Source organism: Poromitra crassiceps, assembly GCF_964638095.1.
Source record: "Poromitra crassiceps genome assembly, chromosome: 5".
Classification (NCBI taxonomy): domain Eukaryota; kingdom Metazoa; phylum Chordata; class Actinopteri; order Beryciformes; family Melamphaidae; genus Poromitra; species Poromitra crassiceps.
The window spans coordinates 42,154,418-42,178,721 of NC_139642.1; the positions used below are offsets into that span (position 1 = coordinate 42,154,418).

Consider the following 24,304-nt stretch of genomic DNA (forward strand, 5'->3'; position numbering starts at 1 on the left):
GTAGTATATTTGAGCAAGTTTTCCCTCACTCAGACACAGTATGAAAGAGTGTTAGGGCACAGGTTTAATGAATGGTATTAAAATCTAAATATATTGTAGTACAAAGATGGTATCTTAACTTGGCTAACAAAGTGATAACAGTTTTACAGAGTCTATAGCCTACTAGTTATTTTAAAGATAATGATGAACATTGGTGAGCCCACCCATAACTTCTCTTGAATGTGAATGTACTGATGTACTCCAATGTGAATGTATCCCAGCCATTTTGGGGCAAAACTTCATATTCTGCAAGATAAATACATGTACAGTATATCAGCCACACGGTGGCACTAGTGGGTCTTTTGTGTTTCAGGGGTTCTATCTGTGTAATAATCACTCCTGACTACTAACATGGCGGTGGCTTTTAAAGTCAACAGTGCTGTCCGTTGCCAATGATTTGTTTGGCTTAGATTTAGACGTGATTGTGGTTTGTGAACCGGATTAGAAAAACAGTGCAAAGGAAAATTGAGGCATATTTTTGGATGTGTCAGCGGCCAGGCTTATGAGTCACACATTACATCAATATAAATAAAATAAAATAGATTTGTCGAGCTGAACTATGATTCTGCTGTTGTGAGATAATCAATTTCCTCTGCACTAAGTAGTTCAGATTTTATCACAAGACATGGACTTTTTGGTATTTTTGTTATGTCACGTGTTAATAAACTGTTCATTATTTAAGATATGATTTTTTTCCAGAATTCCATGACCATCTGTTTTATATGTAGAGAGATAACGAATTTGTGTTACTTTCTTAAATGAAATAATGCTGATGTTTAACACTTCATCAATTTGCTGTGGACCCCTGGAGCCCCCTCAAGGACCCCTGTTGAGAACCAATGGCAAAAAAAAGAAAGAAAAAAAAATCCAGTCATGCCTAAAATACAAAAGGGAGAAATATCCACACAGCATCGTGAGGCCCAATATAGACTACATTAAGCCATTACAATGTTACACACGCACGCACGCACGCACACACACACACACACACACACACACACACACACACAAACAGCATAGGTAAACCCAGCCTCCATGTGACCTCCATGTACGTCACGTTGAAGGCTGGGTTCACCCAGGCTAACAGACACACACAGACACACACACAGACACACACAGACACACACACACACACACACACACACACACACACACACACACACACACACACACACACACACACACACACACACACACACACACACACACACACACACACATATTTCAGTTGATTAGATTGTCCTGTTGAGTCTCTTACAGTACAATTTGTAACAATTTGTACAGTCATCTTAGTGGGGACATTCATTCATTATCATAATGCATTCCCTTAACCCTCTATAAGCATAACATCACTCACAACTAATGCCTAACCCTTACTCTGCCCCCAACCCTAACCCTTACTCTGACTGTTTAAAAGGTTTTGCATCAACACCAGGCCGGCCGGCCCCCGGAGCAGATTCTGGGCTTCTGAGTTCGGCTAGGTCCCTGAAGCCGCTTCTGGATGACGCTTCGGCGATGACATCAACACTGCGTCGATGACCTCACAATGCTGCCTGTGACATGACAGATGTGATCTCCTTGCCGATGATGTAATAGTCAAGTATCACATCATCACTGCGTCGATGACCTTACAATGCTGCCTGTGACATCATGACAGATGTGATGTCCTTGCTGATTATGATGGTCTCGACCTAGTTTCAAGATGAAGACCAGTCACGCTGCCTCACGCCACACGTAATCTAGAGACACAGCACCTTAGCATCACGCGTAATCCTAGCGTGACGACAAGCGCAGTAATCCCAGCGTGACATCGTTAATGTCGTCAGTGCAGTAGTGACGCACTTGCCTAGATGACGGCGTTAATGTCGTCAGTACCGAGGCCATGACGTGGCAGTATTTATAGCCACGCCAGGCGCCCCACGGGGCGGTTCTCCGAGCGGATGCCCTCCCGCCTCAAGAAGAGAGGCATCCTGCCTCAGAGTCACTACGCCAAAGAATCAGTTGCCATGCTGCCACGCCATCAGAATTAATGCCATACTGCTTCAGGCCATGAATCCTATCGCCATGCCATACTCCAATAAAGCTTGCTGATTAACCTTACCCTCTCTGGTCTCTCACGATTGAAATGTCATAGTCGAGTATGACATCATCACCAATGCTATCACAATGAGGATGTCACCATCTCCGATGACATCACAATGGGATGTGTGACATCATCAGCGGTGTGCGAGCAAGGGCTATAAGAGGCCCACGCTCCAGCACCAGTGGGTTGAGTCGTTCTGGCCTATGGCTTCGATATTCAGGATTAAGGAAGACAACTTAGGAGGTGCTGGTCAACACCCAGTTGGCAAGCGGGTTATGGGAGGAAGGGACCTCCATCACACTCTTGCCAGTGTGCCTGCGACAACGCGAGCTTCAAGAACTGAACCAGGTTCTACAACAGACCCGTGTTGAGTAGGCTGAACTCTAGAACACTGACTCTAACCTAAACCCAATTCTAGCCTAACTGTTAAAACAGCCCTTTGAACGTGTGTGAGAAAGTGAGGACTGGGCAAAATGTCCTCACTTTCCTAGAACAATCCCCCCCCACACACACACAAACTATCCAACTGGTTATCAAAAATTAAAAAGATAGCAGAGGATGGTACTACACAGGACGTGAAGGCTATCCACGGTCACCACGACCCTTTCAAGCATTACAGCATGAAGACATGTATGAGAACTAGGCCACTACAGCATCCGATGACCACATGATGTAAATATGAAGATTAAAATGTTATCCCAGAATAATGTAGGTGAATGACAGTCGACAGAGCATGACGATCTCCTCTGATACAACACATGACGCAAGAGATTGGCCCAAGGACTGTGTCCGCATCACGACTAACAGGCATCCACACATCCACAGCAAGGGAACCCTGCTGCACTGATACCATTGACTATGTGTGATAAGCAGATGAGAGCGCTGTCATGACATAGTGACCTAAAACATATAAAGGGCCACCATGGGACAATATAATATAATATAATAATAAAATATGGAGCAAAAACCAAGAAAGATAGGCTATATTTATATTGTATACCCCATCAACAGGAGAGTGTGCTGCATTAAATGGTCAACTTCCTATCAAGTGACTATAAAGTGCCATTAAAAAGTACTGAGTTTCAAGTGTACTCATAATTGTGTGAAAAGTAGTCTATTATAGATATTCACTGTCTGGGCTATGCTAGGGTTGGGTTACTGTAGAGATGCACCAAATAGATAAGTGACACTTTGTTCAACATGTACTTTTTGTCACCTGTAGTTGAGTATCAATGGGCTAACCAAATAAAGAGTTGCCAACATTTTAAACCTTTTTCAGATAGCCTAGATAACAATTATGGTGAGGGCTTGAGAGCAAGTTCAAATAGGTGGCATTAAAAATCTATGTAAATATGCAAAAATGAAAAAGATTTTAAATGAATACTTAGAAATATCAAACCATTCTCACTCCCAACTCGTCGACCGTTCGGTCAAGAGCCCTTGTCGTCACTTCCAGAAGAGAAAGGTACCCGCTCTCGTCTCATTGTTTTCCTATGGGGAGAGCGCTGCCTCCCAACTATGCGGCAGCGCTACACTTGGCGTCGTGCACCGCTCGAATGTGCCACCTTACGCTGTGCTCAAAGTTCAAATTATTTAAACTTTGACCTATTTAGCGTTGACCTTTCTCTGCTCTACCTTGCGTCAGAGAAGATCGCCTATCATGTGAAGGCAGCTTAAGAGTGTGGGGAAAGGAAGAGTGAGTGAGGAAGGGGAGACCCCCGGGAAGACCCGCAGCCTTTCCTGGAGACTCTACCCCTAAGCCCCCCACCATATCCAAAGCCCAACCAAGTGGCTACCAGTGCCCATTAACCAGTACCTAACCCTAACCACCCCCTTAGGCAGCTAACCCTGAAGCTGCCTTCACATGATAAGCGATCCTCTTTTCTCTCACTGAGGTAGAGCGGAGAAAGGGCAGCGGTAAATAGGTCAAAGTTGAAACAATTTGAACTTTGAGCGCAGCGCATGGTGGCAAATTCGAGCGGTGCACAACGCCAAGGGTAGCACTGTCACATAGTTGGGAGGCACTGCTCTCCCCATAGAAAACAACGGCACCACGGGCACAGAGCTGTTTTACTGCGGATCATGTGTGGGGGGCTTAAGAACCCCTACAATGTATAACCCAACCAGTGGAGACCCCCTAACCCCCCGCTCCCCTGTGCCTGACCCTAACCTCTGCCCATCTGAGAGGTACCCTGAGAGGGGGTACCGTACCTTTCTCTTCTGGAAGTGATGACAAGGGCTCTTGGCTGAACGGCGGCAATTGACCAGTTGGAAGTGAGAATGTGTTGATAAAGAATTGTGTTTTGTAAAAGTTGTATCTTTGCTTTGTCTTTATTACAGAATAAACACTGTGACCTTACCGAACGGTCCACCCACTTGTTTAAGCATGCGTGTTGTTGTCCCGATTCTTTTAATATCAGCTCAGATTGGATGATGTCTCAGACTGGTAAATAAACTTCAAATTAGGACACGGTGAGGAGTGATTTTGTCAAAGCTCTCCACCACCTATCTCCTACAAACCTCATCCACAACACTGTTTTGACAAAACATCTTTACTGTTAGCAGGAGTGAGTAGGAGTTAAATAATGATCATTGTGAATGAGTTTTGGAATAATTTAATAACTTTTTGAAAATGTTGTCCCCCAAAGACACCTGTTGCAACTACCTTATGTCCATAAATTACAATGTAGCCATGTCATACCCCTACCTCATTCATAAGCAAGACTGTGTGTGTTTATGTAAGGGCAGAGGGAGTGAGAATCTAATGTGATTAGGGTGGAGACTGTGGCCACAGCCCTTATCACCGTCAGATAGACTTGAGCGATCCATTGTGAAGTCTGCTCAGTGGCTTTTGCTGGTCTGCTGTGTAGTGTGTATCCTACCTCAGTGGATTTGTAAGACAGGACCCTTCATCAAGCCAACTGACATTGGAAAGCATTCAACTTTGAAACATGACATTTACAGGTAGCCCACCAATGGAAATATGCTTATCAATTTCGAATTCTAGTTTTAAAAGTTTGTTTTCTAAGAGTTCATTGTTGCGCAACTTGAATCTCTCATCAGCAACACAACTATTTTTTTGTGAGAGCAGTTACTAATAGACTGCTCTGTGCAAGAAACAAAGAAAGTCAGCCTTTCTCGACGGGGAGGAGGGTTTCGGACAGGTCTGTTTCAGCCTCCAGCCAGGCATTACGCACAGTCTCCAGGCGCGCTCGGCTGCTCTCCTGTCATCCAATGGAAAACAAACTGGGTGGCAGCATGGACACCATCAGCACTAGTGTCATCGCAGACTCTACTGAAGCTGACTACGGTCAAAGCAAACTCTCTAATAACGACTCTCTATCGGCCATGTCCTCGGCCGTGCGTCATTTTGGAAACATCGGCGCACTGTGTCACGGTCCGGGCACGAGCAGCGAGTGCGCAAATTACAAAGAACATTATTACGGTCACGCTGACAGCCCGTGGGCAGATTGTGTCAAAGTCCCCAGAGCGAAGGAGGATGCCCCGTTAGAAAGTGTCAGATTCTCCATGACAGCCGAAGCGTGTAAGTTCATTAAAGATGAGAATGAGCCCTCTCTGATCATGGACACGCCGTGCCCGAGCTTCGACCTGTCAGCGGACATGTCTGCTCTCGACGCGTGCTTTGACGCCGACAGGAAGCAGCTGGGGCTTGGGGACGGAGAGACCACGGTCTTCACGCCGGCAGCAGCCGCTCCTCAAACTCCCCCCAACTTTCTCCTGGAGCTGACCCAGCCGGAGCAGAGGACCGACTCCAGAGGCGTCTCCACACCCGCGACACAGCAGCAACTGATGGTGTACAAGAGTGAGGCTCCCCCGTGGCCCATGCAGACTTTCCTACCAGAGCCTCCGTACTGGTGCCAGTCCGGAGGACAGGAGCCGTTCACACACAGCGCCTATGAGGGGATCCAAACCCCAGCAGCCTTGTCCCAGAGGAACACCTCTTACACTGCATTCCCCGGGTAATTACTCATCAATAATTGATTTATCATGAATTCATTCATTCACTCGGAATTATTATGTTAGGCATTAAGGATTAATTTGAATAAATATTTGTGGCTAAAATATAAACTAACAGTTAGGCTATGTCAGCTAGGCTATGTAAAATAGGCTATTTGATGCTCATTGCAGATATAACTTTATAATTACAAATTTACTACGACGCCCCATTGAGGACACCGAGGTCATGACCTCTCTGTGTGCTATAGAAGGAAGAGAGATAACTCACAACATTCAGATTTTGCATTGAGGCTAGATTGGGGCTAGACTTTGGGGACAGTTCTATTGAAGTGAATGGGTAAGTAACTCCCCTGTAAGTGATGTTTGTGTAGATGGGCCATTGTATTTAATTGAGCAGTATTCTGCCATGTGACCTGTATGCGGAATATAAATTATATCATATGGGGAGACATTTATTTTTTGTATCATTTTAAAGCAACAGCACAGTAAAGAGGATATTAATCTAACAGTATAGTTAGTATGTAGTTCTTTATAGATCTAGCCTCTTCATTTTGCTCTCAAAGTGCACCAGATTGAAGCATTTTACTTTAAAATGGACAAAAGCTTCTATCCGGGGGGGCACTGCCCCCCCTGGGCCCCCCACGCCGCGCTAAAATGACCTCGGTATTCCTCAAACCCTGGCTACGGGCCTGATCCCGATTGGAATTTTCCGGTGTCGGCGGAGGTGCAAAAGGCATGACACCTGTCCACCTTAAAAAGTGGACCGGAAACGTTCGAGCGTCGTAAACCTACCAGTAGGCTACCAACTGATGCGATGCCAGCTGCTGTATTCATTTATTTTCCACTGCAAAATGTAGCCTACTTTCAAGTTTATACAGTAGGATTGAGTCCTGTTTTCCTCAAAACAAGTAGAAACCTATTAGAAACCTCTGCCAGTGGGAGTTAAATAATTAAATCTTATTGGTCTTAATGCTCTTCTGCTTAGGCTACTTCACTATCGATATTCTCACCCACTGGTACTGTAGTCCCCCCCCCCTCACCACATATTTCAAGATTTTTTTTTTAAGACTCAGTAGTTACCTAGATTAAATGACATGCTAAGATGCTAAGATGCTCTTTTTTTCTTTTTTTACTCTTTTGCAATTCACAAGTTATGTTCATAATGTGATGTGCTTGTCTTTATTTGTACCTTCAGTATGCCACCTCAGAGACAGTGCATGATCTGCGGGGATGAGGCATCTGGATGCCACTATGGTGTCTTGACCTGTGGGAGCTGTAAAGTCTTTTTTAAAAGAGCAGTTGAAGGTGAGTAAATTAATTACTAGGCCTACATGATACTAACACAATATTTTCGCCCACTTATGGGGGAAAAAAGCGAAAAAGAATGGAGAGTTATTGGGATGGGGGCATGGGGCAATATGCTTATAGCCTACGTATAGCCTGTACAATACACAATATGAGGTTTGATACAACCACAATGTCTGGCTGTGGAGAATTCTGTTTATTTCTGAGACAAATCTTTCAAGCAATGGCATTGTCTTGCAACATTCTAAACATGTAATAACAGGTAGTTACAAAGCACCAGTGATGGGGGTAACTCATTACAAAAGTAACATATTACATGTAATATATTACTTTTAGCAGTAACTCAGTAATATAACTTATTACTTATAGGATTTCAGTAATATTACACCAGTTACTTTGTCAAGTAACTCAAGTTACAAATTTAGTTTTTTATTTATTTTATCAAAGCACATATTTAAAAAAGATACAATCATTTCCTAATCAAACTGTGTGTTTTTATGCAAATAACCACTATAGATGTCAATAACAAAGGAAAAGAATAACATTTAGAATGTTGGATTGTTTACACTGACTTCAAGACGGTTGACATTATTTTTCGGGATGGTTCCGGGGCAGCGATGTCATTCTGCTACTGCTGTTGTTTTCGTGAAAGTAATGCAAAAGTAGTGTAATAAGTAACAAGTTACTCTACACAGAGAGTAATATTGTAAAGTAACTTATTACTTTCAAATGAAAGTAACTAGTAATATGTAGTATATTACATTTTGAAAGTAACTTGCCCAACACTGCAAAGCACAAATAACAATTTGGATGGAGAGCTTGTAATCTCTCGAGACAGACTTTCGACTTGCATTGGGGGGGGGGTAGTTTTTTTTTACCGTTGGGTTCCCAGATTGGTGAAATTGTGATGGCAGTCTCATTTGTGATTTCTACAGCAGAATAAAATGTAGCTATCTTAAAGTCCCTGGAAACCAAAATCCACAAAAACGTTCTAACTATGTTATTTAGGGTCTTATGTTAGTAATTGTGTGCCTCAGAAATTATGTTACATTACTTTCAACCCAAAGCCTTAAAATCGACACTTTTCTACAAGGTCTGGATTTCCACTTCCTCATTGAAGAGAGCGGTGCGCGAGGTGCCCAAATGCAAAATCTTAATAAGCTCTATATAACCTTTGTACACGCGCAACCCGCAGTCCCGCACATTCTGCCTCCATCTCTCTTCAGAGTTCTAGTGGTCCCACACCTTTTTGCAGCTAGCTAACTACGCATATCTATCTATCTATCTATCTATCTATCTGTCTATCTGTCTATCTGTCTGCACGCGGGAGAAAATACACTCTAAAATATAATTGATTCTCATGACTTTTGCCATGACTGTCAAACCTAAATTTATATACTTTGCGACGTTCATCATCGTTCAAATTTGGCTGGTGGCTTATTAACATAGGTTCCTGTGATGTGATGAACTCAAAATGCTAAATAATAATAAAATATTTCTGGTTTCCAGGGACTTTAAGTCATGTTCCTTGCCCAAGATATGTGTTGTCCAGTGGTGGAAGAAGTACTGAAAGTCTGTACTCAAGTAGAATTACATTACTGAAATATTACTCAATACAAGTCAAATTTAACTTGTGTTAAAAAAATACTTCAGTAAAAGTAAAAAGTACTCTTCTAAAAAACTACGTGCAGTATTAGTTACTTTTTTTAACCATCAATCTTTAATAGCAGGACTCTACCGATTTTCAATGCTGATTTATTTTGCACATAATCTCACACATATCCGAAAAGTGTAAACAGTTTTGCAGACATTCATTTAGTTTGACAGTTATTGAGAGTTGATTTGTGTAAAGTTGTGGACCAGTGATGTCATTCATGCACAAATTACATCACTGGTCCACACCGTAACTCAAATCAACTCTCAATAGCTGTCAAACTAAATGAATGCCTGCAAAACTGTTTACACTTTTCGGATATGTGTGAGATTATGTGCAAAATAAATCAGCATTGAAAATTGGTGGAGTGTCCCTACATGCGCGCAGGTGTGTGTGTGTGCCCCTTAAGTTTACATCCATCAGTCTTATGAGATCACTGATGACATCATCAGTGTCTTATGACATCACTGATGACATCATCAGTGACTTATGACATCATCAGTGATGTCACAATGCTGATAATGTCACTGAAGACATCATCAGTGATGTCACAATGCCAATAGACCAAATCAGCGGGATGTTTACATTTACTTCCGGGTACCCCTGGGTCCACACATTATAATGGCGGTGGACGGCACAAACTGACATGTTGAAGACAAAAACAGACAAAGAAGACAAAAATGGTTCGTCCGTGTTGTGTTGTTGTTTAATATCATTCATAACAACACTTTCACTAACGTTAGTGGAGACCAGACTAGCTAATTTACCTGTTGGACCAGACTAGAGTAGACTTGAAGCTAAATTAAATTGACCTGGCGTCAGTAGCTCTGTCTGTACCAGGCTCTTTCTCGCCGAGAAGAGCCTGGTGACGCGAGGTTACTCTGTCTGTAACGTAAAAAAACAGCGAGTTTGACAGACAAACAAACTTTATTAGCTAGCTAACACTACATAAAACAAACACAGAAGAAAGGCTAGATACATCGGACAAGCATGTTTACCAACCGTTTAACCATTTAAATTGAAAGTAGTCGGCCGAAAACAACGAGAGGGTTTGACAGCATTTATATGACAACACGCACATTTAAACCTGCCGCCTTTCCCAAGTGGTACCCGGAAGTAAATTTGTTTACATGGTGACGTCACGGTGATTTGGTCTATTGCTCAAGTGTCATCACTGATGACATCACTTATGATATCATCAGTGATTTATGACATCACTGATGACATCATCCGTCTTAAAATTACAAGAACCCCCAAAAAATGACTTAATTACAGTAATTTGAGTAGTTGTAATTAGTTACTTCCACCCCTGGTGTTGTCACATTTTGTATTGTGATATATTGAATTAAAATTTTGATATAATTGTCCTATCCCATATCAAAAACAAGATCTTTGAGGAATACCTTCACTACGAAATGATTAAATGTTTTCATTGAAAGGTTGTTGCATAATCAGACCATGATTTGAAACTCTTATAACACCTCTAACAACACAGATACAGGTCCTGATCAGAGTGGTGGATTGAAAAGGCATTACCACAGTATATTAGATTGACCTTCCATGGCAACAGTATCAGTGTCCAGTGTTCACCCTGTTCTTCGTTGTTTTCCTCGTTATCTTGCAGTGGGAGATATATAAGAGCCACTGTGTCTCACCACGGCCGTGTCACTCTGTCCTCACAGCCTTGCCTCTATCTAATATTCTCCCTCCAAGACTCTCACTCTGGAGTGGAAAATCCATGACCAATATTCCACACATCTCCTTTCTTTTCATGATGTAGCAAATGCCTCTCCCCTCTCCATATTTGAAAACCAAAGCGTCACTAATGACCGTGTATTGTGTCTCTTTTGCTGAACAGGTCACCATAGTTACCTTTGTGCCGGACGAAATGACTGCATTGTGGATAAAATCCGGAGGAAAAATTGCCCCGCATGTCGCCTGCGAAAGTGCTATCAAGCAGGGATGATGCTTGGAGGTACCATTCAGCTGGATTTCTTTGTGTATGAGCTAATGTCCCGAGTCGACATCACTTAAATGGAGGCAGAGATTAGATCAGTTATTACCAATGAGAATCATTATTAGCATTCATTGCTATGTGTATTCTATGTGACTTGGTAAGGGAAACTCAAATACTGAGGCTATGTCAAGTGCTATAGGCACACAGTTCACTCTCCCTCATTCATGGGTGGAAAAATAACTTAAATCATTTGCTTAAGTAAAAGCAATACTATGGAAAAATACTTAATCAAAAGTAAAAGTTATTAATTCAAATGTTTACCTAAGTAAAAGTATACAAGTATTACCAGTAAAATGTAGCAAAAGTAAAAATGTCCCTTTCATTGTATTAAATTATTGGTGCATTAAGTAGGCTATTCCACTGTTGTGTTGTGTGGTTTAAACACTAACAATGGAACATATTTTATTAGCTTATTATATGTTTTGCATGTAAAACCTTATGCTGAAAGGTAACGAACTACAGCCATCAGTAAAGGTATAAAGTCTCACAAAATGGAAATACTCACGTAATGTGCCAGTACCTTAAAATTGTACTTAAGCATAGTACTTGGGTAAATGTACTTAGTTACTTTCCACCACTGCCCTCGTAAAATCTGACTAGACCTTGTATCCATGTCACAGGCAGGAAGCTGAAGCGCTTCGGAGCCTTGAAGGTCTTGGGTTTGGCCCCGTCCATGATGTTCCAATCCCACTTGTCCATGTCCGGCGACAGCCAAGCCTTGACCTCCATGTCTTGCATGCCTGGCATCCGTGAAGTCCAGCTCTCGCCACAGACCATCAGCATTCTGCAAAACATCGAACCGGAGGTGGTGTACTCCGGTTACGATAACTCCCAGCCTGACGTGCCCCATCTTCTGCTCAACAGCCTCAACAGGCTGTGCGAGAGGCAGCTGCTGTGGATGGTCAGGTGGTCCAAGTCTCTGCCAGGTAACAAACGGCCCTCCACACGCACCTCAGGGTCACTGCAGTCTGTCACCATGGGCAACCTCGCTGAAGGTCTCAGCCCCAAACTCTGGCTGAGACACAAGGCAGTGCGCTTTATAAAGGAATAAATATCGGATGTAGCAGACGTGGTCTAAAAGTGGGTTGATTCTTATCAAATATATTGATTACAAAGAGATTTTCTAAAAACTATGGCACATAAACTCTAGCCACTAACTGGGAAACCAATGGGCCTGACCTAGATAAGGATGTGGGTGCAACGAGGGTGCAAGAAAGGAGCTGCTGTCCTTGAAAACCACGTAACTCCAATTTGGGTGATTTTCAGAAGAAAATTCTGACCTCTTGGTTTCATGAAACCAAATGAAAATCCACTATATAAAATCATACATGCATTGCCATCAAACTAAAAACAAGGCTGCTTTTCTTAATTCCTCAGAAGTTGAGACGTTAGGGGCGTCTGTGTAGTGTAGAGGTAAAAGCACTCGCCTACCACCGCGAAGACCCGGGTTCAATTCCCGTCTTGGTCAGACATTCGTACAGACACAATTGGCCATGTCTGCGGGTGGAATATGACTCCTGGCCTCCATTGCCTCCCCTGGTTGGTCGGGGGGCACCTCCCCTGGGGGGGAAGGGGAACTGGGGGAAACAGCATGATTTCCCCACGTGTCTTGCACATTCTATGGGCGGCCGAGTTGAAATATATTGTCATGTCATGGTGTCTTTGGGTCATTTATAAACAAAATTAATTCTGTTCTTTTTCTATAGATTTTTTTTCACTGCTATTTTACATTGAAGTCAGTGGCGAGTGGTGAGTGTTTTCCCCCTAAAAGGGGTGCGGCCTTGATGTTTTTCGAAGTACCTGGATGTGCCGGTCTGGTCTATTGGCCAAGTACAATGGAGAAAATGGGAGGGGGCAGGGGGGTAGTTGAGACATTGCACATACATGATTTACACATGACAGCGACAAAGGGCATTATGTGCTTGATTGGATTTCACCCAGACTACATTTATATTTGAAATCAATAATAAGATGCTGGCAAGCAAATTAAATGTTGATCTTAAATTGAATTCTTGTTTTGTTTTTTGTTTGAAAGGATTTCGTGCCCTGCACATCAACGATCAGATGAACCTCATCCAGTACTCCTGGATGAACCTGATGGTGTTCTCTCTTGGGTGGAGGTCCTATCAGAACGTGACCAGTGAATATTTATACTTTGCTCCTGATATGATCCTCAGCCAGTAAGTAACATCCATCACACGGGGGAATTCAATTAGGGTTTAATTAACTGGTTAACATTTTACGATTTCAACATAACGCCATGATGCATTTATTCACCAAGCAAATACTTTGCATGTGAAAGAGCCTTCTTTGTTTTGTTCATGAAGATAAACATTTGTGTTTTTCTGTCAGGGAGCAAATGAGGAGATCTCCGATTTACGATCTTTGCTTGGCCATGCAGTTCATCCCCCAGGAGTTCACAAATCTTCAAGTTACCCGTGAGGAGTTCCTCTGCATGAAAGCCATAATATTACTCAACACAGGTAAAAAAAAAAGAAAAAGAAAGAAAAAAGAAAAAACTTCCTTTGTGATTCAGCACCAGACACCAGATGACTTTTTTGCTCCATGTTCACTTCCTGGTTGTTCAGCTGTGCTGAACAAATATAAATAGTTGCAAGCAGAGAAATGAAACTTTCATGGCAATTTTAGTTTTTTTTGAAAAAGGTCGGTGACCGAAACGTCACAGTAAAACAAATTTGATTGCAACTTAACAGTGTGCGGGACTCTTTTTTCACTAATTTACTGTAGCACAGCACAAAAAGGGAGTGTTGTGTTGTGCTGTGCAGGATGACTGCACCTTGACAGGATTTATGTAGCAGCTGTTATCAAGTCAGTTTTACACTGACCTTCTTACCCAACAAAACAAAAACAAGACATTTGGGGATAAGCTAGCCTGTTACTTTTAACAAAATAAAAGTAAAGTGGCATATTCCATCTATAAAAATAATTATCAGACATCCTTGGCCACTGAGAGCCTTTACTGAAACATAATCTACTTCTCTACATTTAACAAGTCCAAACCTTTAAGCCCACGGCACCACCCCCGTGTGGCCCCTTTTTCCTCACCCCCTCCCACCACCCATATCCCCCTAGCCAGTAATCCTACCCACCCCTCAAATCCCCACTCTCTACCACCTTCCTGTCCTTAGCTAGCTATGGCCCTTTCCCCACTAAATTCACTGAACATCCATGACTGATTGACTGAGTGATTGTCTTGACTTTTCCATCCCTGACCCCGGCTGGCCCAGCGCCATGGGATGAATATGATATGGGATATATGGGATGGCATGATATTTGGGAGAAATTAGTATTTTGACTCTCTTCTAACCAATTGTCCCATGTGTCGTCAGTGCCTCTGGAGGGGCTGAAGAGCCAGGCCACATTTGAAGAGATGAGACAGAACTACATCCGGGAGCTGACTAAGGTCATCCATATGAAGGGTCAGAGCATGGTGGCCACTTCCCAGCGGTTCTACCACCTCACCAAACTGATGGACGCCATACACGAGGTACCGCCAACTCCCTGCTGGGCAGAGTATCAAAACTGTGATTAATTTGTGTCTCAACATCACTGGTGGGCGGAAACACTTGTATCTCCAAAAAAGCATTTGTTCACAAAGAAGAAAAAACATCCACCTTTTAACATAATAATAGTAATAATAACATTAATAACCAGTAATATAACATATTTCGCTGGGGCCAAAGCACCTGAAACGTTCACAGGTTATTTTTGGGTACCCACTAAAACCATTTCATGTGGGGAAAAAATTGAAAATGGACGAATTCGGAGATACAAGGTTTCCGCTCGACTGCGACATTATGCAAGAAAAAGAAAGACACGGTTGTCTCTTTTCGGACAGATAGTGAAGAAGGTCAACCTGTACTGCCTGACCACCTACATCCAGGCCGACGCCATGAAGGTGGAGTTCCCAGAGATGATGTCAGAGGTCATTGCCTCCCAGCTTCCCAAGGTCCTGGCCGGCATGGTGAGGCCCCTCCTGTTCCACACCAAGTGATGGCGCTGACGCAAACTCCAGCGTTACACCGTCTTGTGACTGGATGATTCAACCCACAGTTACCAGATTCTTCATACATTTCACCGATGTTTTCAGTTATCTATACTTTGCCAAATTGCCTCTAAATGCTCTTTAGCCTTTTCTCTCGACTGACACGAGACAGAAACATGTTCCTAGGACTTTAAAATGTGCACTTTTTAGCAGATTACTAATTTAGAGGGATCAATCAATAAAGCTCTTCTGTGTAAGGCAGATTCCCCATTCCATAGCTTAGTAGCTACAGCTTTTATTAGTATATTTATATGTTTGTATCGAACTGGCGATCGTTGATATTTTCTTAAGTTTTTCCATTTTCATACCAAAGAATTACAACTATTCAGAGTTAATATTCAAATATCCAATAAGATTGAGTTTGTCAGCAGAATTGTATTCCTCGCAGTGTTGAAAATCCTCTGAAATAGCATTTAGAGTAATCAAATTATTTTAGTTAGTTAGCAGCTCCTTGAGGCAGGGTGAGTCAAGTCTGTTCAGTGGAAGAGAAACTCACTAACCACAAGATTAATAAACCACACTGTTTATTTTTAGACAGATGTATGCACCATCAGGACATAGTAGTAGATGATTGCAAGGAAACATGCCTGCCTGACAAATAAACAGAACAACAAATGTTTCATATTCAGGTTATGGATGTCATTTCCTTGACTGTAAGGGAGTATCATTCATTCCAGAATCACTGCTCAAGGTCACCTCGCATTCTCATGGATGTAAATGGAAAAGAACACCCTGATCTTGGCAAGTGGAAGATCCCAAATACCTTGGTACACCCCAGCCCATCCCCCACAGATAAAGCCTTAATTTGAAGCAATCTCTGCACACTGTGCACAGTAATAATTGTAGATACTTAAAGAAAAAAAAAGAAGAAGCTTGCTACAAATTTTCTTTATTTCTTTCATGTTTGTTTGAAATAATAACCCTAAAGTGAGCCTATTAGACATTTATGAACTGTGTGCCAATATTGTGACGGTAATAGAAAATTAAATATCAAAACTTCACCTTTAAGATCATATAATCTGATATATGTCTTGTTTGACATAAACCCATGTTGTCATTGCTAGTACACCAGTGTACCAGTGAGTACAGTAACATAACAGGCATCAAAGTTGAGGCTTGTTGAAGTATAAAAACAAACACTATTTTACATACAAAATACTTGATGTGACAATTTATAGTAATACACAGTGACAAGAGGTACGGTAAATATTTTTGATTAGAAACGACAGAATAATTAATGAGTTTTAATGTACAGTACCATACAGCTAACCAGAAAGTGCAGTGGGGCAGTTAACAGGTTCAGTGGTTGAACAAATGATCACACCCCCCAAAAAGGGGGGGGGAGGTTAAGGTGCAAACTCATCTTGCTTTTTCTATCAGATTCTGTATCCTTATTTTAAATCACATTTGATTAAATTATTATTATTATTGCAAAAGGAACTGTTCATGAAACTGTAAAAACGTCCATTAACGACTTGATGAATGTGTGATGTCAGTATACTGTAATAGGAGGTCAAAGTATTTGAGAATTAAACTTGAAATGGAATGTGTTTGTTCTGTGATTCTCCTGTAGATTAATACTGGGAGTGAAAACATCAGTGCAGTCGATGGATAATATATATCTACTTCTGGCAAATATCGATCCACTGATACCTGCCAATGGGCTATGGTTTCACCAAAGAAAAAACAAAGACTTTCTGCAAATTCCCCACAGTTTTCACAGCTGAAGTCAGTAAAAAAAGGAGTTACATCTTTGGATTCTGATAAAAGCATACTTTTAGCATTAGTCAAAGCAAAACAGTCACTGCACTGCTTGATTTCTACTTAAAATGTCATGACAAACAATGTCATGTTAAAGACAACACCAGGCACGCTACAACAATCAACCACATTATGTTTTTTTCCCATGGATACCATGAAAAAGTTGTGTGATGTTTACCAGCTTGTTAGAAGAAGACGACATAATTCTCGGGGATTAAACCTGTTCTTCGCTCGTATGTTGCTTGGAGCCAGCCTGGTTCAACAGAAGGGTAGACTACAGGCAGAAGAGACAAAACAAACTTTAGTCAAAGCAACGAGTGAAGCAGAACGTCTAGATAAGAGAAAACATGACTGTAACCACTGAACCAGACATTAGGCTTGAAGCACAAGTGTTCAAAACAGTCTCGTTACATCATTTCCCAGACATAAAATGAATAGATAATAACAAAAAGAAGGCCACTATTGGCTGGAATAATCAACAATAATGGTAAATGGATGTATTTATAATGGTAGAGGTGAGACTGTCCTTTAAATTGGATCAACAGGCATGAAAGCAGGCACACATATGATGAACCACAAAAACGGAGATGAACTCCAGAGAGATGCCCTAAAACCAAAAGGTTAAAAAACGAACTGAGAAGCAACATTAGAAATGACGGACTGAAACAATGTGCCAAAGTACTGCTGAAAAACGATGTGAGAGAGAGAGAGGAGCAGGCCCGCCTGGCGACGCTAGGGAGTTTGTTGACGTTTGCTGGGTTTGGCTGCTGACGGTGCTGGCTCTGTTAACAGGGAACAGGCGCCAGTGCCTTCTCTAACCAGGTTACAGTGACCTGCCCTGGTTGTGGGCCAACTCAACTCTTCGTGGAAAAGGCAAGAGGTAATAAAAAAGTCATGGAGCTCTTTGGATTTTAGTTACCGGTATGTACGTCACACAGTACCAGTCAAAAGTTTGGAGCTGATTGATCTACTGTAAAAGCTTATGCTTAAATACTTGAAATAATATTCAAGTCTGATGTCTATGTATTCATTTCTTTCCAAAGCCTTTGCCTTTCCATCAAGGCAAAGGGCAGTTACTTTAAAGAATCTAAAATATGATAGTTTAGATTTTTTTTTAACACTTGGTGCTGTTCCATCTAGTCTGAATAATCTCCTCAATCCCCCAGAGAAGATTGTCATCAGTGATGTAATAAGTTTAAATTTTGTCCCACTGATGATGCCATAGGAGGCATTGTAACATCACTGATGATGTCATCAGTGATGTCACAATGCCATAAGACTGTCACATTCTTATGTCTTATGTCCTCCTGAAAAAATACTTGCAGAGTATGCTAGAATAGTAGGTGAGGCTCTTTTGTCCACGAAATTTTGCACTTACTGTATATCTTTTGTTTTTCTTTGCATTGTTTATTTATTAATTAACCTGTAATGTGCATTATATGTTGGGTGTATTGTATGTCCTGTTCTTAACAATAGGGACCATGTTGGAAATAAGTGTTTGCACTTTCACATGCTATCCCTTGGATTGTGTTGTTTTTTTAATATCCATAATAAAATAAAATAAAATAAAATCACAAATTACAATGCCGCAATGTCATAAGACACAGACCGGCAAGGCAATAAGGGCAATAACATTTTGTCACACGCGCGCACCAATAGAACAGGCGAGGCCACACAGCAGCCGAGCTGCGGGCGAGGCTGCATAGCGGCCGAGCTGCGTATGTGAGCTAGGAATGAAGCATGCGCAGCATGCGAGATGCCTAGTATTCACTATGAGCAAGTAGTAAAACCTCTACAATACATGATTACTATTTAAATGTCTGTGTAGTGAAGCAGTAGTGTTTTAACAGCTTTTCACTTCTAACACCAAGTAGCAAAATGCACTGCTTGATTACTACTGGAAACACTACTGTTTTGCCACAGAACTCTACTGGTGTGTCGTGAGTAGTGCATAAACTACAGATTCGCTGCACCATTCCTACATGTCACTACATAGCCACTGCTACACAAATAGGTTTTGTGTAGTGAATCAGTAGTTCTTTTTCATAAGGGGGGGTGTAACCCCGATGCCCTGGCTAAATTCCCAAAAGCCTTCCTTCCTTCCGTCATGGCCAGCTAATCATCCCGTTAATCACATCACTTACAGTAATTGGCACATTCAGTCCTGAAGTCTCCACTGTGATAGCTGATGTGTGCTGAGCGTTCTGGTGCAAACGGGCTGCTGTGCTGTGCATCACCCAGTGGGTGGATGAGTAGACTTCCCCCATTTTGTTGCTCAAACCTTACCGGTAGGCTATATGCAGGAACTGTTTTATAAAAGCAATATGCCCCGTGCGCGACGTTCCTTGGAACAGTGTTTCTCAACTGGTGGGTCAGGACCCAAAAGTGGGTTGTGGGGCTGTTTTGATTGGGTCGCGGATATGTGCATGAGAAAAAAAAGTTCTTCTACTCATTGAGGATGCTGGCATCCGCGGCCAACATGACTGTCTTTCAGAGGCTGTAGGCTTATTTTTAAAGCAAGGAGTGAAGATACTGGTACCTATGAAACTAGAAGACCTAAGGCATCCAGTGGTACCAACATGCCATGCTAGCAAAGGGGGCTAGATTATGCTACAAAATTAGGCTCAATTCTGAAAATTGGGTCGTGACTTGATGACTAAGGAAAAATGTGGGTTGTGAGGGTAGACCAGTTGAGAACAACTGCCTTAAAATGCCCCATAGCTGTTGTAAAATCACTGCAAACCACGACCTGTGGTCGGTATGCTTAAACATAACACTGGGTTTGCCAAATCCCTGCTCTGTGCTGCCAGTGTGATCAACTGTCTGGATCCATTGTTTAAATGTGCAACAGGCCTAGCAGGGTGGCGTTTGTACTGTTGGGGGCAACTCAGTAGGAAAGTAACTATCAGTTGAAGCATCTTGTTTATGTGGCTGAGCTCACCATTTGAGAAGTGCGCCCCCTGGGGGAAGCTGAGCTCATGGCTGTGTTCGGCCTCGCAGGAGTACATCGCCTTGGCATCTCTGCAAAGACGACAAAAATGGGACAGATTTTAAAACATTTAGAAGGGACGAGGAAGAGATCAGTTAAGTCAGACTTTAAACAGCTGGAGATGGTGCGACGCTATACGGTACCTTCCAACTGGAGGAGGCTGAAGTGAAGAGGTGTTTTCAAAAAGCAGCGCTCTCGTAGCGACCCTGAAACAACATGGAAAATCACTTTAAAAAAAGGTTGCTCCTCTTCAAGGGAACCGTCACCATCTGCAGCTGCAAAAAGTACACGGTTAGGAAAATTACATCATCAAAGGAAAATGTCTGAGAAAAGTGCACTGAGATCAGACGGTGTAGAGTTACTAAAATACTCTTTATCATCAGTTCACTCTATTTGGATTAAACAGTTTGGATTCATTCTCTCTAAAAAATGCAGTGCAGAAGTGAAACTCTGTTTGACCTGATATGACCAAAACCAAACCAAGCCAGCCTGCAGAGTTTCTCTTGGAGCTGCCCATGTTGCTCATTGTGTAGAAGATGGAGGTGAAAGGTTTAACGACACAACAGGGGAGGTTTCCTTCCTCCAGGCAGACTGGGCTTCACCACGGTGCAGAAACTAGATAACAAGCCTGCACTTGACCCTGTGGACCAGAGGCTTACGGTCAAGGACGACCGGGCCTGGAGCTGGCTGGCTGGCAGGGGGGCTGCTATACAAGGGAAGCACTTGAGAGAGCGTGTGACTGACTGCTCTTACATGACAAGTCAAACAATCTATTTATCCCAAGTGAATAAGTGCAGACTGCTGCTGGGTCACAGCAACCCTGGAGCAGGCAGGGCGCAATTAAATCCAGCTCTCCTACCAGAGGGAAAAGGCATAAATCTCATAGCACATACTCATCTGATCTGAGAAGGAGAGAAAGACATAGAGAGGCAGTGAGAGAGATGGAGGGAGGGAGGGAGACATAGACAGAGAAAAAACATAGGAAGACAGAAGTTGGGTTTGCATCCACTTGTTTTTATGCGAATTTGGTGGAAACGCTGCAAAATACGAAAAAACCTCTTTTGCCGACATACTGAAAATTCAATTACAATTTGGATGGAAACCCAACTAGAGAGAGAGAGAGAGAGAGAGAGAGAGAGAGAGAGAGAGAGAGAGAGACATCTCTGCACTATTCTCAACCCTTATTGACCTGTAGTTACTTCGTGGGGGCAGATGACACTGTACACATACACACAGCGCCCTCATATACATCTACAGTAGAACAATAAATACAAAAGAAGATATTTAGCTGGAGATGCCAAAGATACAATAGACGTACTTTACAAATTCAACATTAAGTATTAGGTACTATCGCATAGAGAAATTAGTGGTGTTAGTAAAATACTAGTCAAAGGTTTGGACACACTTGATTGAATGTGCTATGTTTTTCACCATCTTAAAGCCATTTTGAGGCTTCAAGACAATGAGTGGCTACTTATTTGAAATACTTATAATTATAAGAAATGTTTTGGTCACTGCCTAATTCCATTTGTGTAAGTTCATTATTTTTGACTGCATAATTATCAGCATCATTTGAATTCATTACACTGAGCCGGGTCTTTGGTAGCCGTTGCTGAATGCGTTGTCCATCCTGCGTCGGATCACTTGCTTGGGAGGGAGATCTGGGTGGTCAGCAGGCTTCAGACTCTCCTTGGGATCCAGTGTGGACAGACTCAGGACAGATCCAGAGCAGCTCCTGCGGCCTTGAGGGAGACGTGCAGATAGGAAGGGAACTTGAAAACTAAAAACACACCACAACTCAGGGAACATAAACCACTTTTGTTTTGTATGCTGTTGTTTGGATATTGCTTTAGTCAAACTGTCAGTCTTTGAAAGTATGAAATCCCCAATGGAACAAATCAAGAAGATAAGACATATCCTGCTCATGAAGGCACTCTTGAAATGTCACAAGCGTTTCCACTTTATTATTACTTCAATGGAAATGCACGGTTCCAAAATCAACAAACTGATGTTAGACAAGAAACAGTTCAATGGGCCACTTCAAAAAGACTGAACCCAAAGAGAGGACTGGAGCACACCATGTCACTGGAAAATAGATTTAATGAGGTGCAAAGACTGACATTTGGACGCCCTCGGCGTCTTCTTCAGAGCCAAACCAGAGACAAGCTTAAACTTAGCTAATCTGATTACATTTAAGACTGACCCTACCTTCAGAGATATGCAGTGATTTGAGCGAGGGGGCAGCAGAGCGGTTGAGCGGTGCTGGCCTGAGGTCAGTGCGGCAGTGGGGGGCTTTCTTGGGTGCGGCGGGCGACGGCTTGGCGGTGGTGCTGATGGAGGGGGACAGGCTGAGGGCATCCTCCCACTCCCCGTCCGTCCGCCCAGGTCCCTCCTCCCTGGAGCTGGACTCGGGGCTGCTGGCACACACGGGTCCCTCCTCCCTGGAGCTGGACTTGGGGCTGCTGGCACACACGGTGCTCCCGGCTCCGTTTGAGAGCTGCAACTGGCTTTGGCCAAGGCCAACGAGGGCCGTGTCCTTGACCTGTGCATGCTGTAGGGGTGGGTGGGTGGTTGGGTGGGTGAGGGGGGGTCGATACAGCAAAGTTTGACAAGGTTCTTTCGTAATATTATCTATGTAATCATTTCTATGTCTTTCTAGGTAATAAATCGGAATATATCACAATACTGTATTTTTTAAATCCCAATATGGTATCATGGGGACTCTGGTGATTCCTACACCCACCTGTGCAGAGCGGGCTGTTTTGGAGGAGCTGTTCTGCTCGGAGGAGTGGGAAGACAGTGACTCCATGCTGCCCATAGGGGTGCTGCTGGGACTGCTGCTGAAAGTATCGCCTATACAGGGACCAGAGAGCAGGCATACAAGACCCTCATTAAAACCTGCTGAGTGAGGCAGTACCTGAGGTTACTTATGGCTTCAAGGAGTCGCCCCCATAAAATTATACAGATGATATTCATTGGGAAGATATGTGCTTTGCTGTCTTTTATGTAAGGGATAATAATGCAAGGTGTGGGATAATGCTGCATGCCAGGGGTTCTTAGCCCTTGTGATCGGCATTATTTTTGAATACCCTGCATACCTTGGAGTGTATTACTGCCTATACCATGGACACTTGCCAAAAATATAAAGTTAGAGTTATTGTTACAGCTGCCGCACGAGGCAAGATTTTCCTGTAAAATACACCCACCACATCAGCTTAATCACAAAGTGTGGCTGCAACAGAGGCAAGCACCCCATCCCACCTAACTGGGACCCTGTAGACACAGCTGATTGGCCCACATGAAATTCTACTTTCAGGTATTTACAATTCTCCGCCCACAGAAACGGAGCAAAATCCAAACTGTCCAGTGAAAGCTGGACACACTGTTACTGTTGGCTGTGTTTCATGCTTTCACCCAAATTATGAAAATAAAGAAATGCACTTGGCAACATTGTAATGCACCAACTAACACAACCATGGTGGGCACCTTACACATGGGAGCGCAAGTAAGTTTGACATTTCATGGCGGACAGACATTTCCAAATGTCCAAAGTCACTTTTCATCTGAGACTGAAGCGTTCAGTTTGGGTTGATCATGCCAAGCCTTCATCATTATTTGACAATGCGCTTGCATTGCTATTTATTGCATAATTTGTCAACACCCCTCCCCCGCCCCCCAAAAAAGTACTTTGACGAGAATGAGAAAAGAGAGTCAGATGTCCCTTATGAGCGTGCAGACAGGTGTGAGAGTTAATAAGGGCCACTGATGAGTTTCTGGCAGTGGCATGAAGACCTGCAGTGGCGGTCTCGGCTGTGGTACTCACTTTCTGCGTCTGCCAGGCACAGCGTTGGGGTGTAGAGGCTGCGGGGCTTCCTGGGCCTGGTGGTCAGGCAGATGGCCCTGCTCCTGTGGGAGCCGGGCCGACTCTGGGGCTGAGGCAGGGGCACGTTGGGGTCCGGCGGCTGGTGGAAGATCTGGAGGTCCAGACATAATCACTGATTATACTGCAATGCACCTAATGAATCAATCTAAAACCTTACAAATACAAATTAGCATTCCACCAATATGAGTTTTTGAAGTCGGTTGCTGATATTTAGTATAGTATTTAATATTATAGTATTAGTAACAGACTTGGAACACTAATAGCTGATGTTGTATGTTGATATTCAATATCTTCAACCTTTTTCACATAAAAAAATTGCAAATATTCAGAGGGTTGCCACCAGCATTTTATTCTTGGAAGCGTGGAAAAGCCTCTAAAACAGCAATTAGACCATTGAAACCCAAATTAAATTTGTTTAGCAGCTCCAACCTTGTATTGTCCTCGGGTCAATTTGACCCGAAATGAAAAGTTTTTCCATCAGAAATCTGGTTTTCTTCCATTGAATTGCCCGAAAATCACATGGGTGGTT

The 24,304-nt window shown here is 42.8% G+C and overlaps 2 protein-coding genes across 2 annotated transcripts in view; one reads left to right on the forward strand and one right to left on the reverse strand.

Annotated features, from left to right (window-relative positions):
• Window positions 1-5,380: 5,380 nt before the first annotated feature.
• Window positions 5,381-15,207, forward strand: pgr (progesterone receptor; the record flags this gene model as incomplete). The annotated part of the gene is made up of 8 exons (XM_083636675.1): window positions 5,381-6,102; window positions 7,296-7,405; window positions 10,918-11,034; window positions 11,697-12,002; window positions 13,112-13,256; window positions 13,429-13,559; window positions 14,427-14,584; window positions 14,936-15,207. The coding sequence occupies 8 exons, from the start codon at window positions 5,381-5,383 to the stop codon at window positions 15,089-15,091; spliced, it is 1,845 nt and encodes a 614-aa protein (XP_083492801.1). The 3' UTR covers window positions 15,092-15,207.
• Window positions 15,208-15,348: 141 nt separating this feature from the next.
• arhgap42b (Rho GTPase activating protein 42b) overlaps window positions 15,349-24,304 on the reverse strand; it is a gene marked incomplete at its 5' end in the record, with an annotated part of 94,422 nt that continues 85,466 nt past the window's right edge. Inside the window, 7 exons of the mRNA XM_083637133.1 lie at window positions 15,349-17,177; window positions 19,845-19,924; window positions 20,036-20,098; window positions 21,478-21,634; window positions 22,101-22,443; window positions 22,636-22,745; window positions 23,716-23,866. Coding sequence (XP_083493259.1) covers window positions 17,089-17,177; window positions 19,845-19,924; window positions 20,036-20,098; window positions 21,478-21,634; window positions 22,101-22,443; window positions 22,636-22,745; window positions 23,716-23,866 — 993 coding nt within the window. The 3' untranslated portion in view covers window positions 15,349-17,088. The remainder of the gene's footprint in view (window positions 17,178-19,844; window positions 19,925-20,035; window positions 20,099-21,477; window positions 21,635-22,100; window positions 22,444-22,635; window positions 22,746-23,715; window positions 23,867-24,304) is intronic.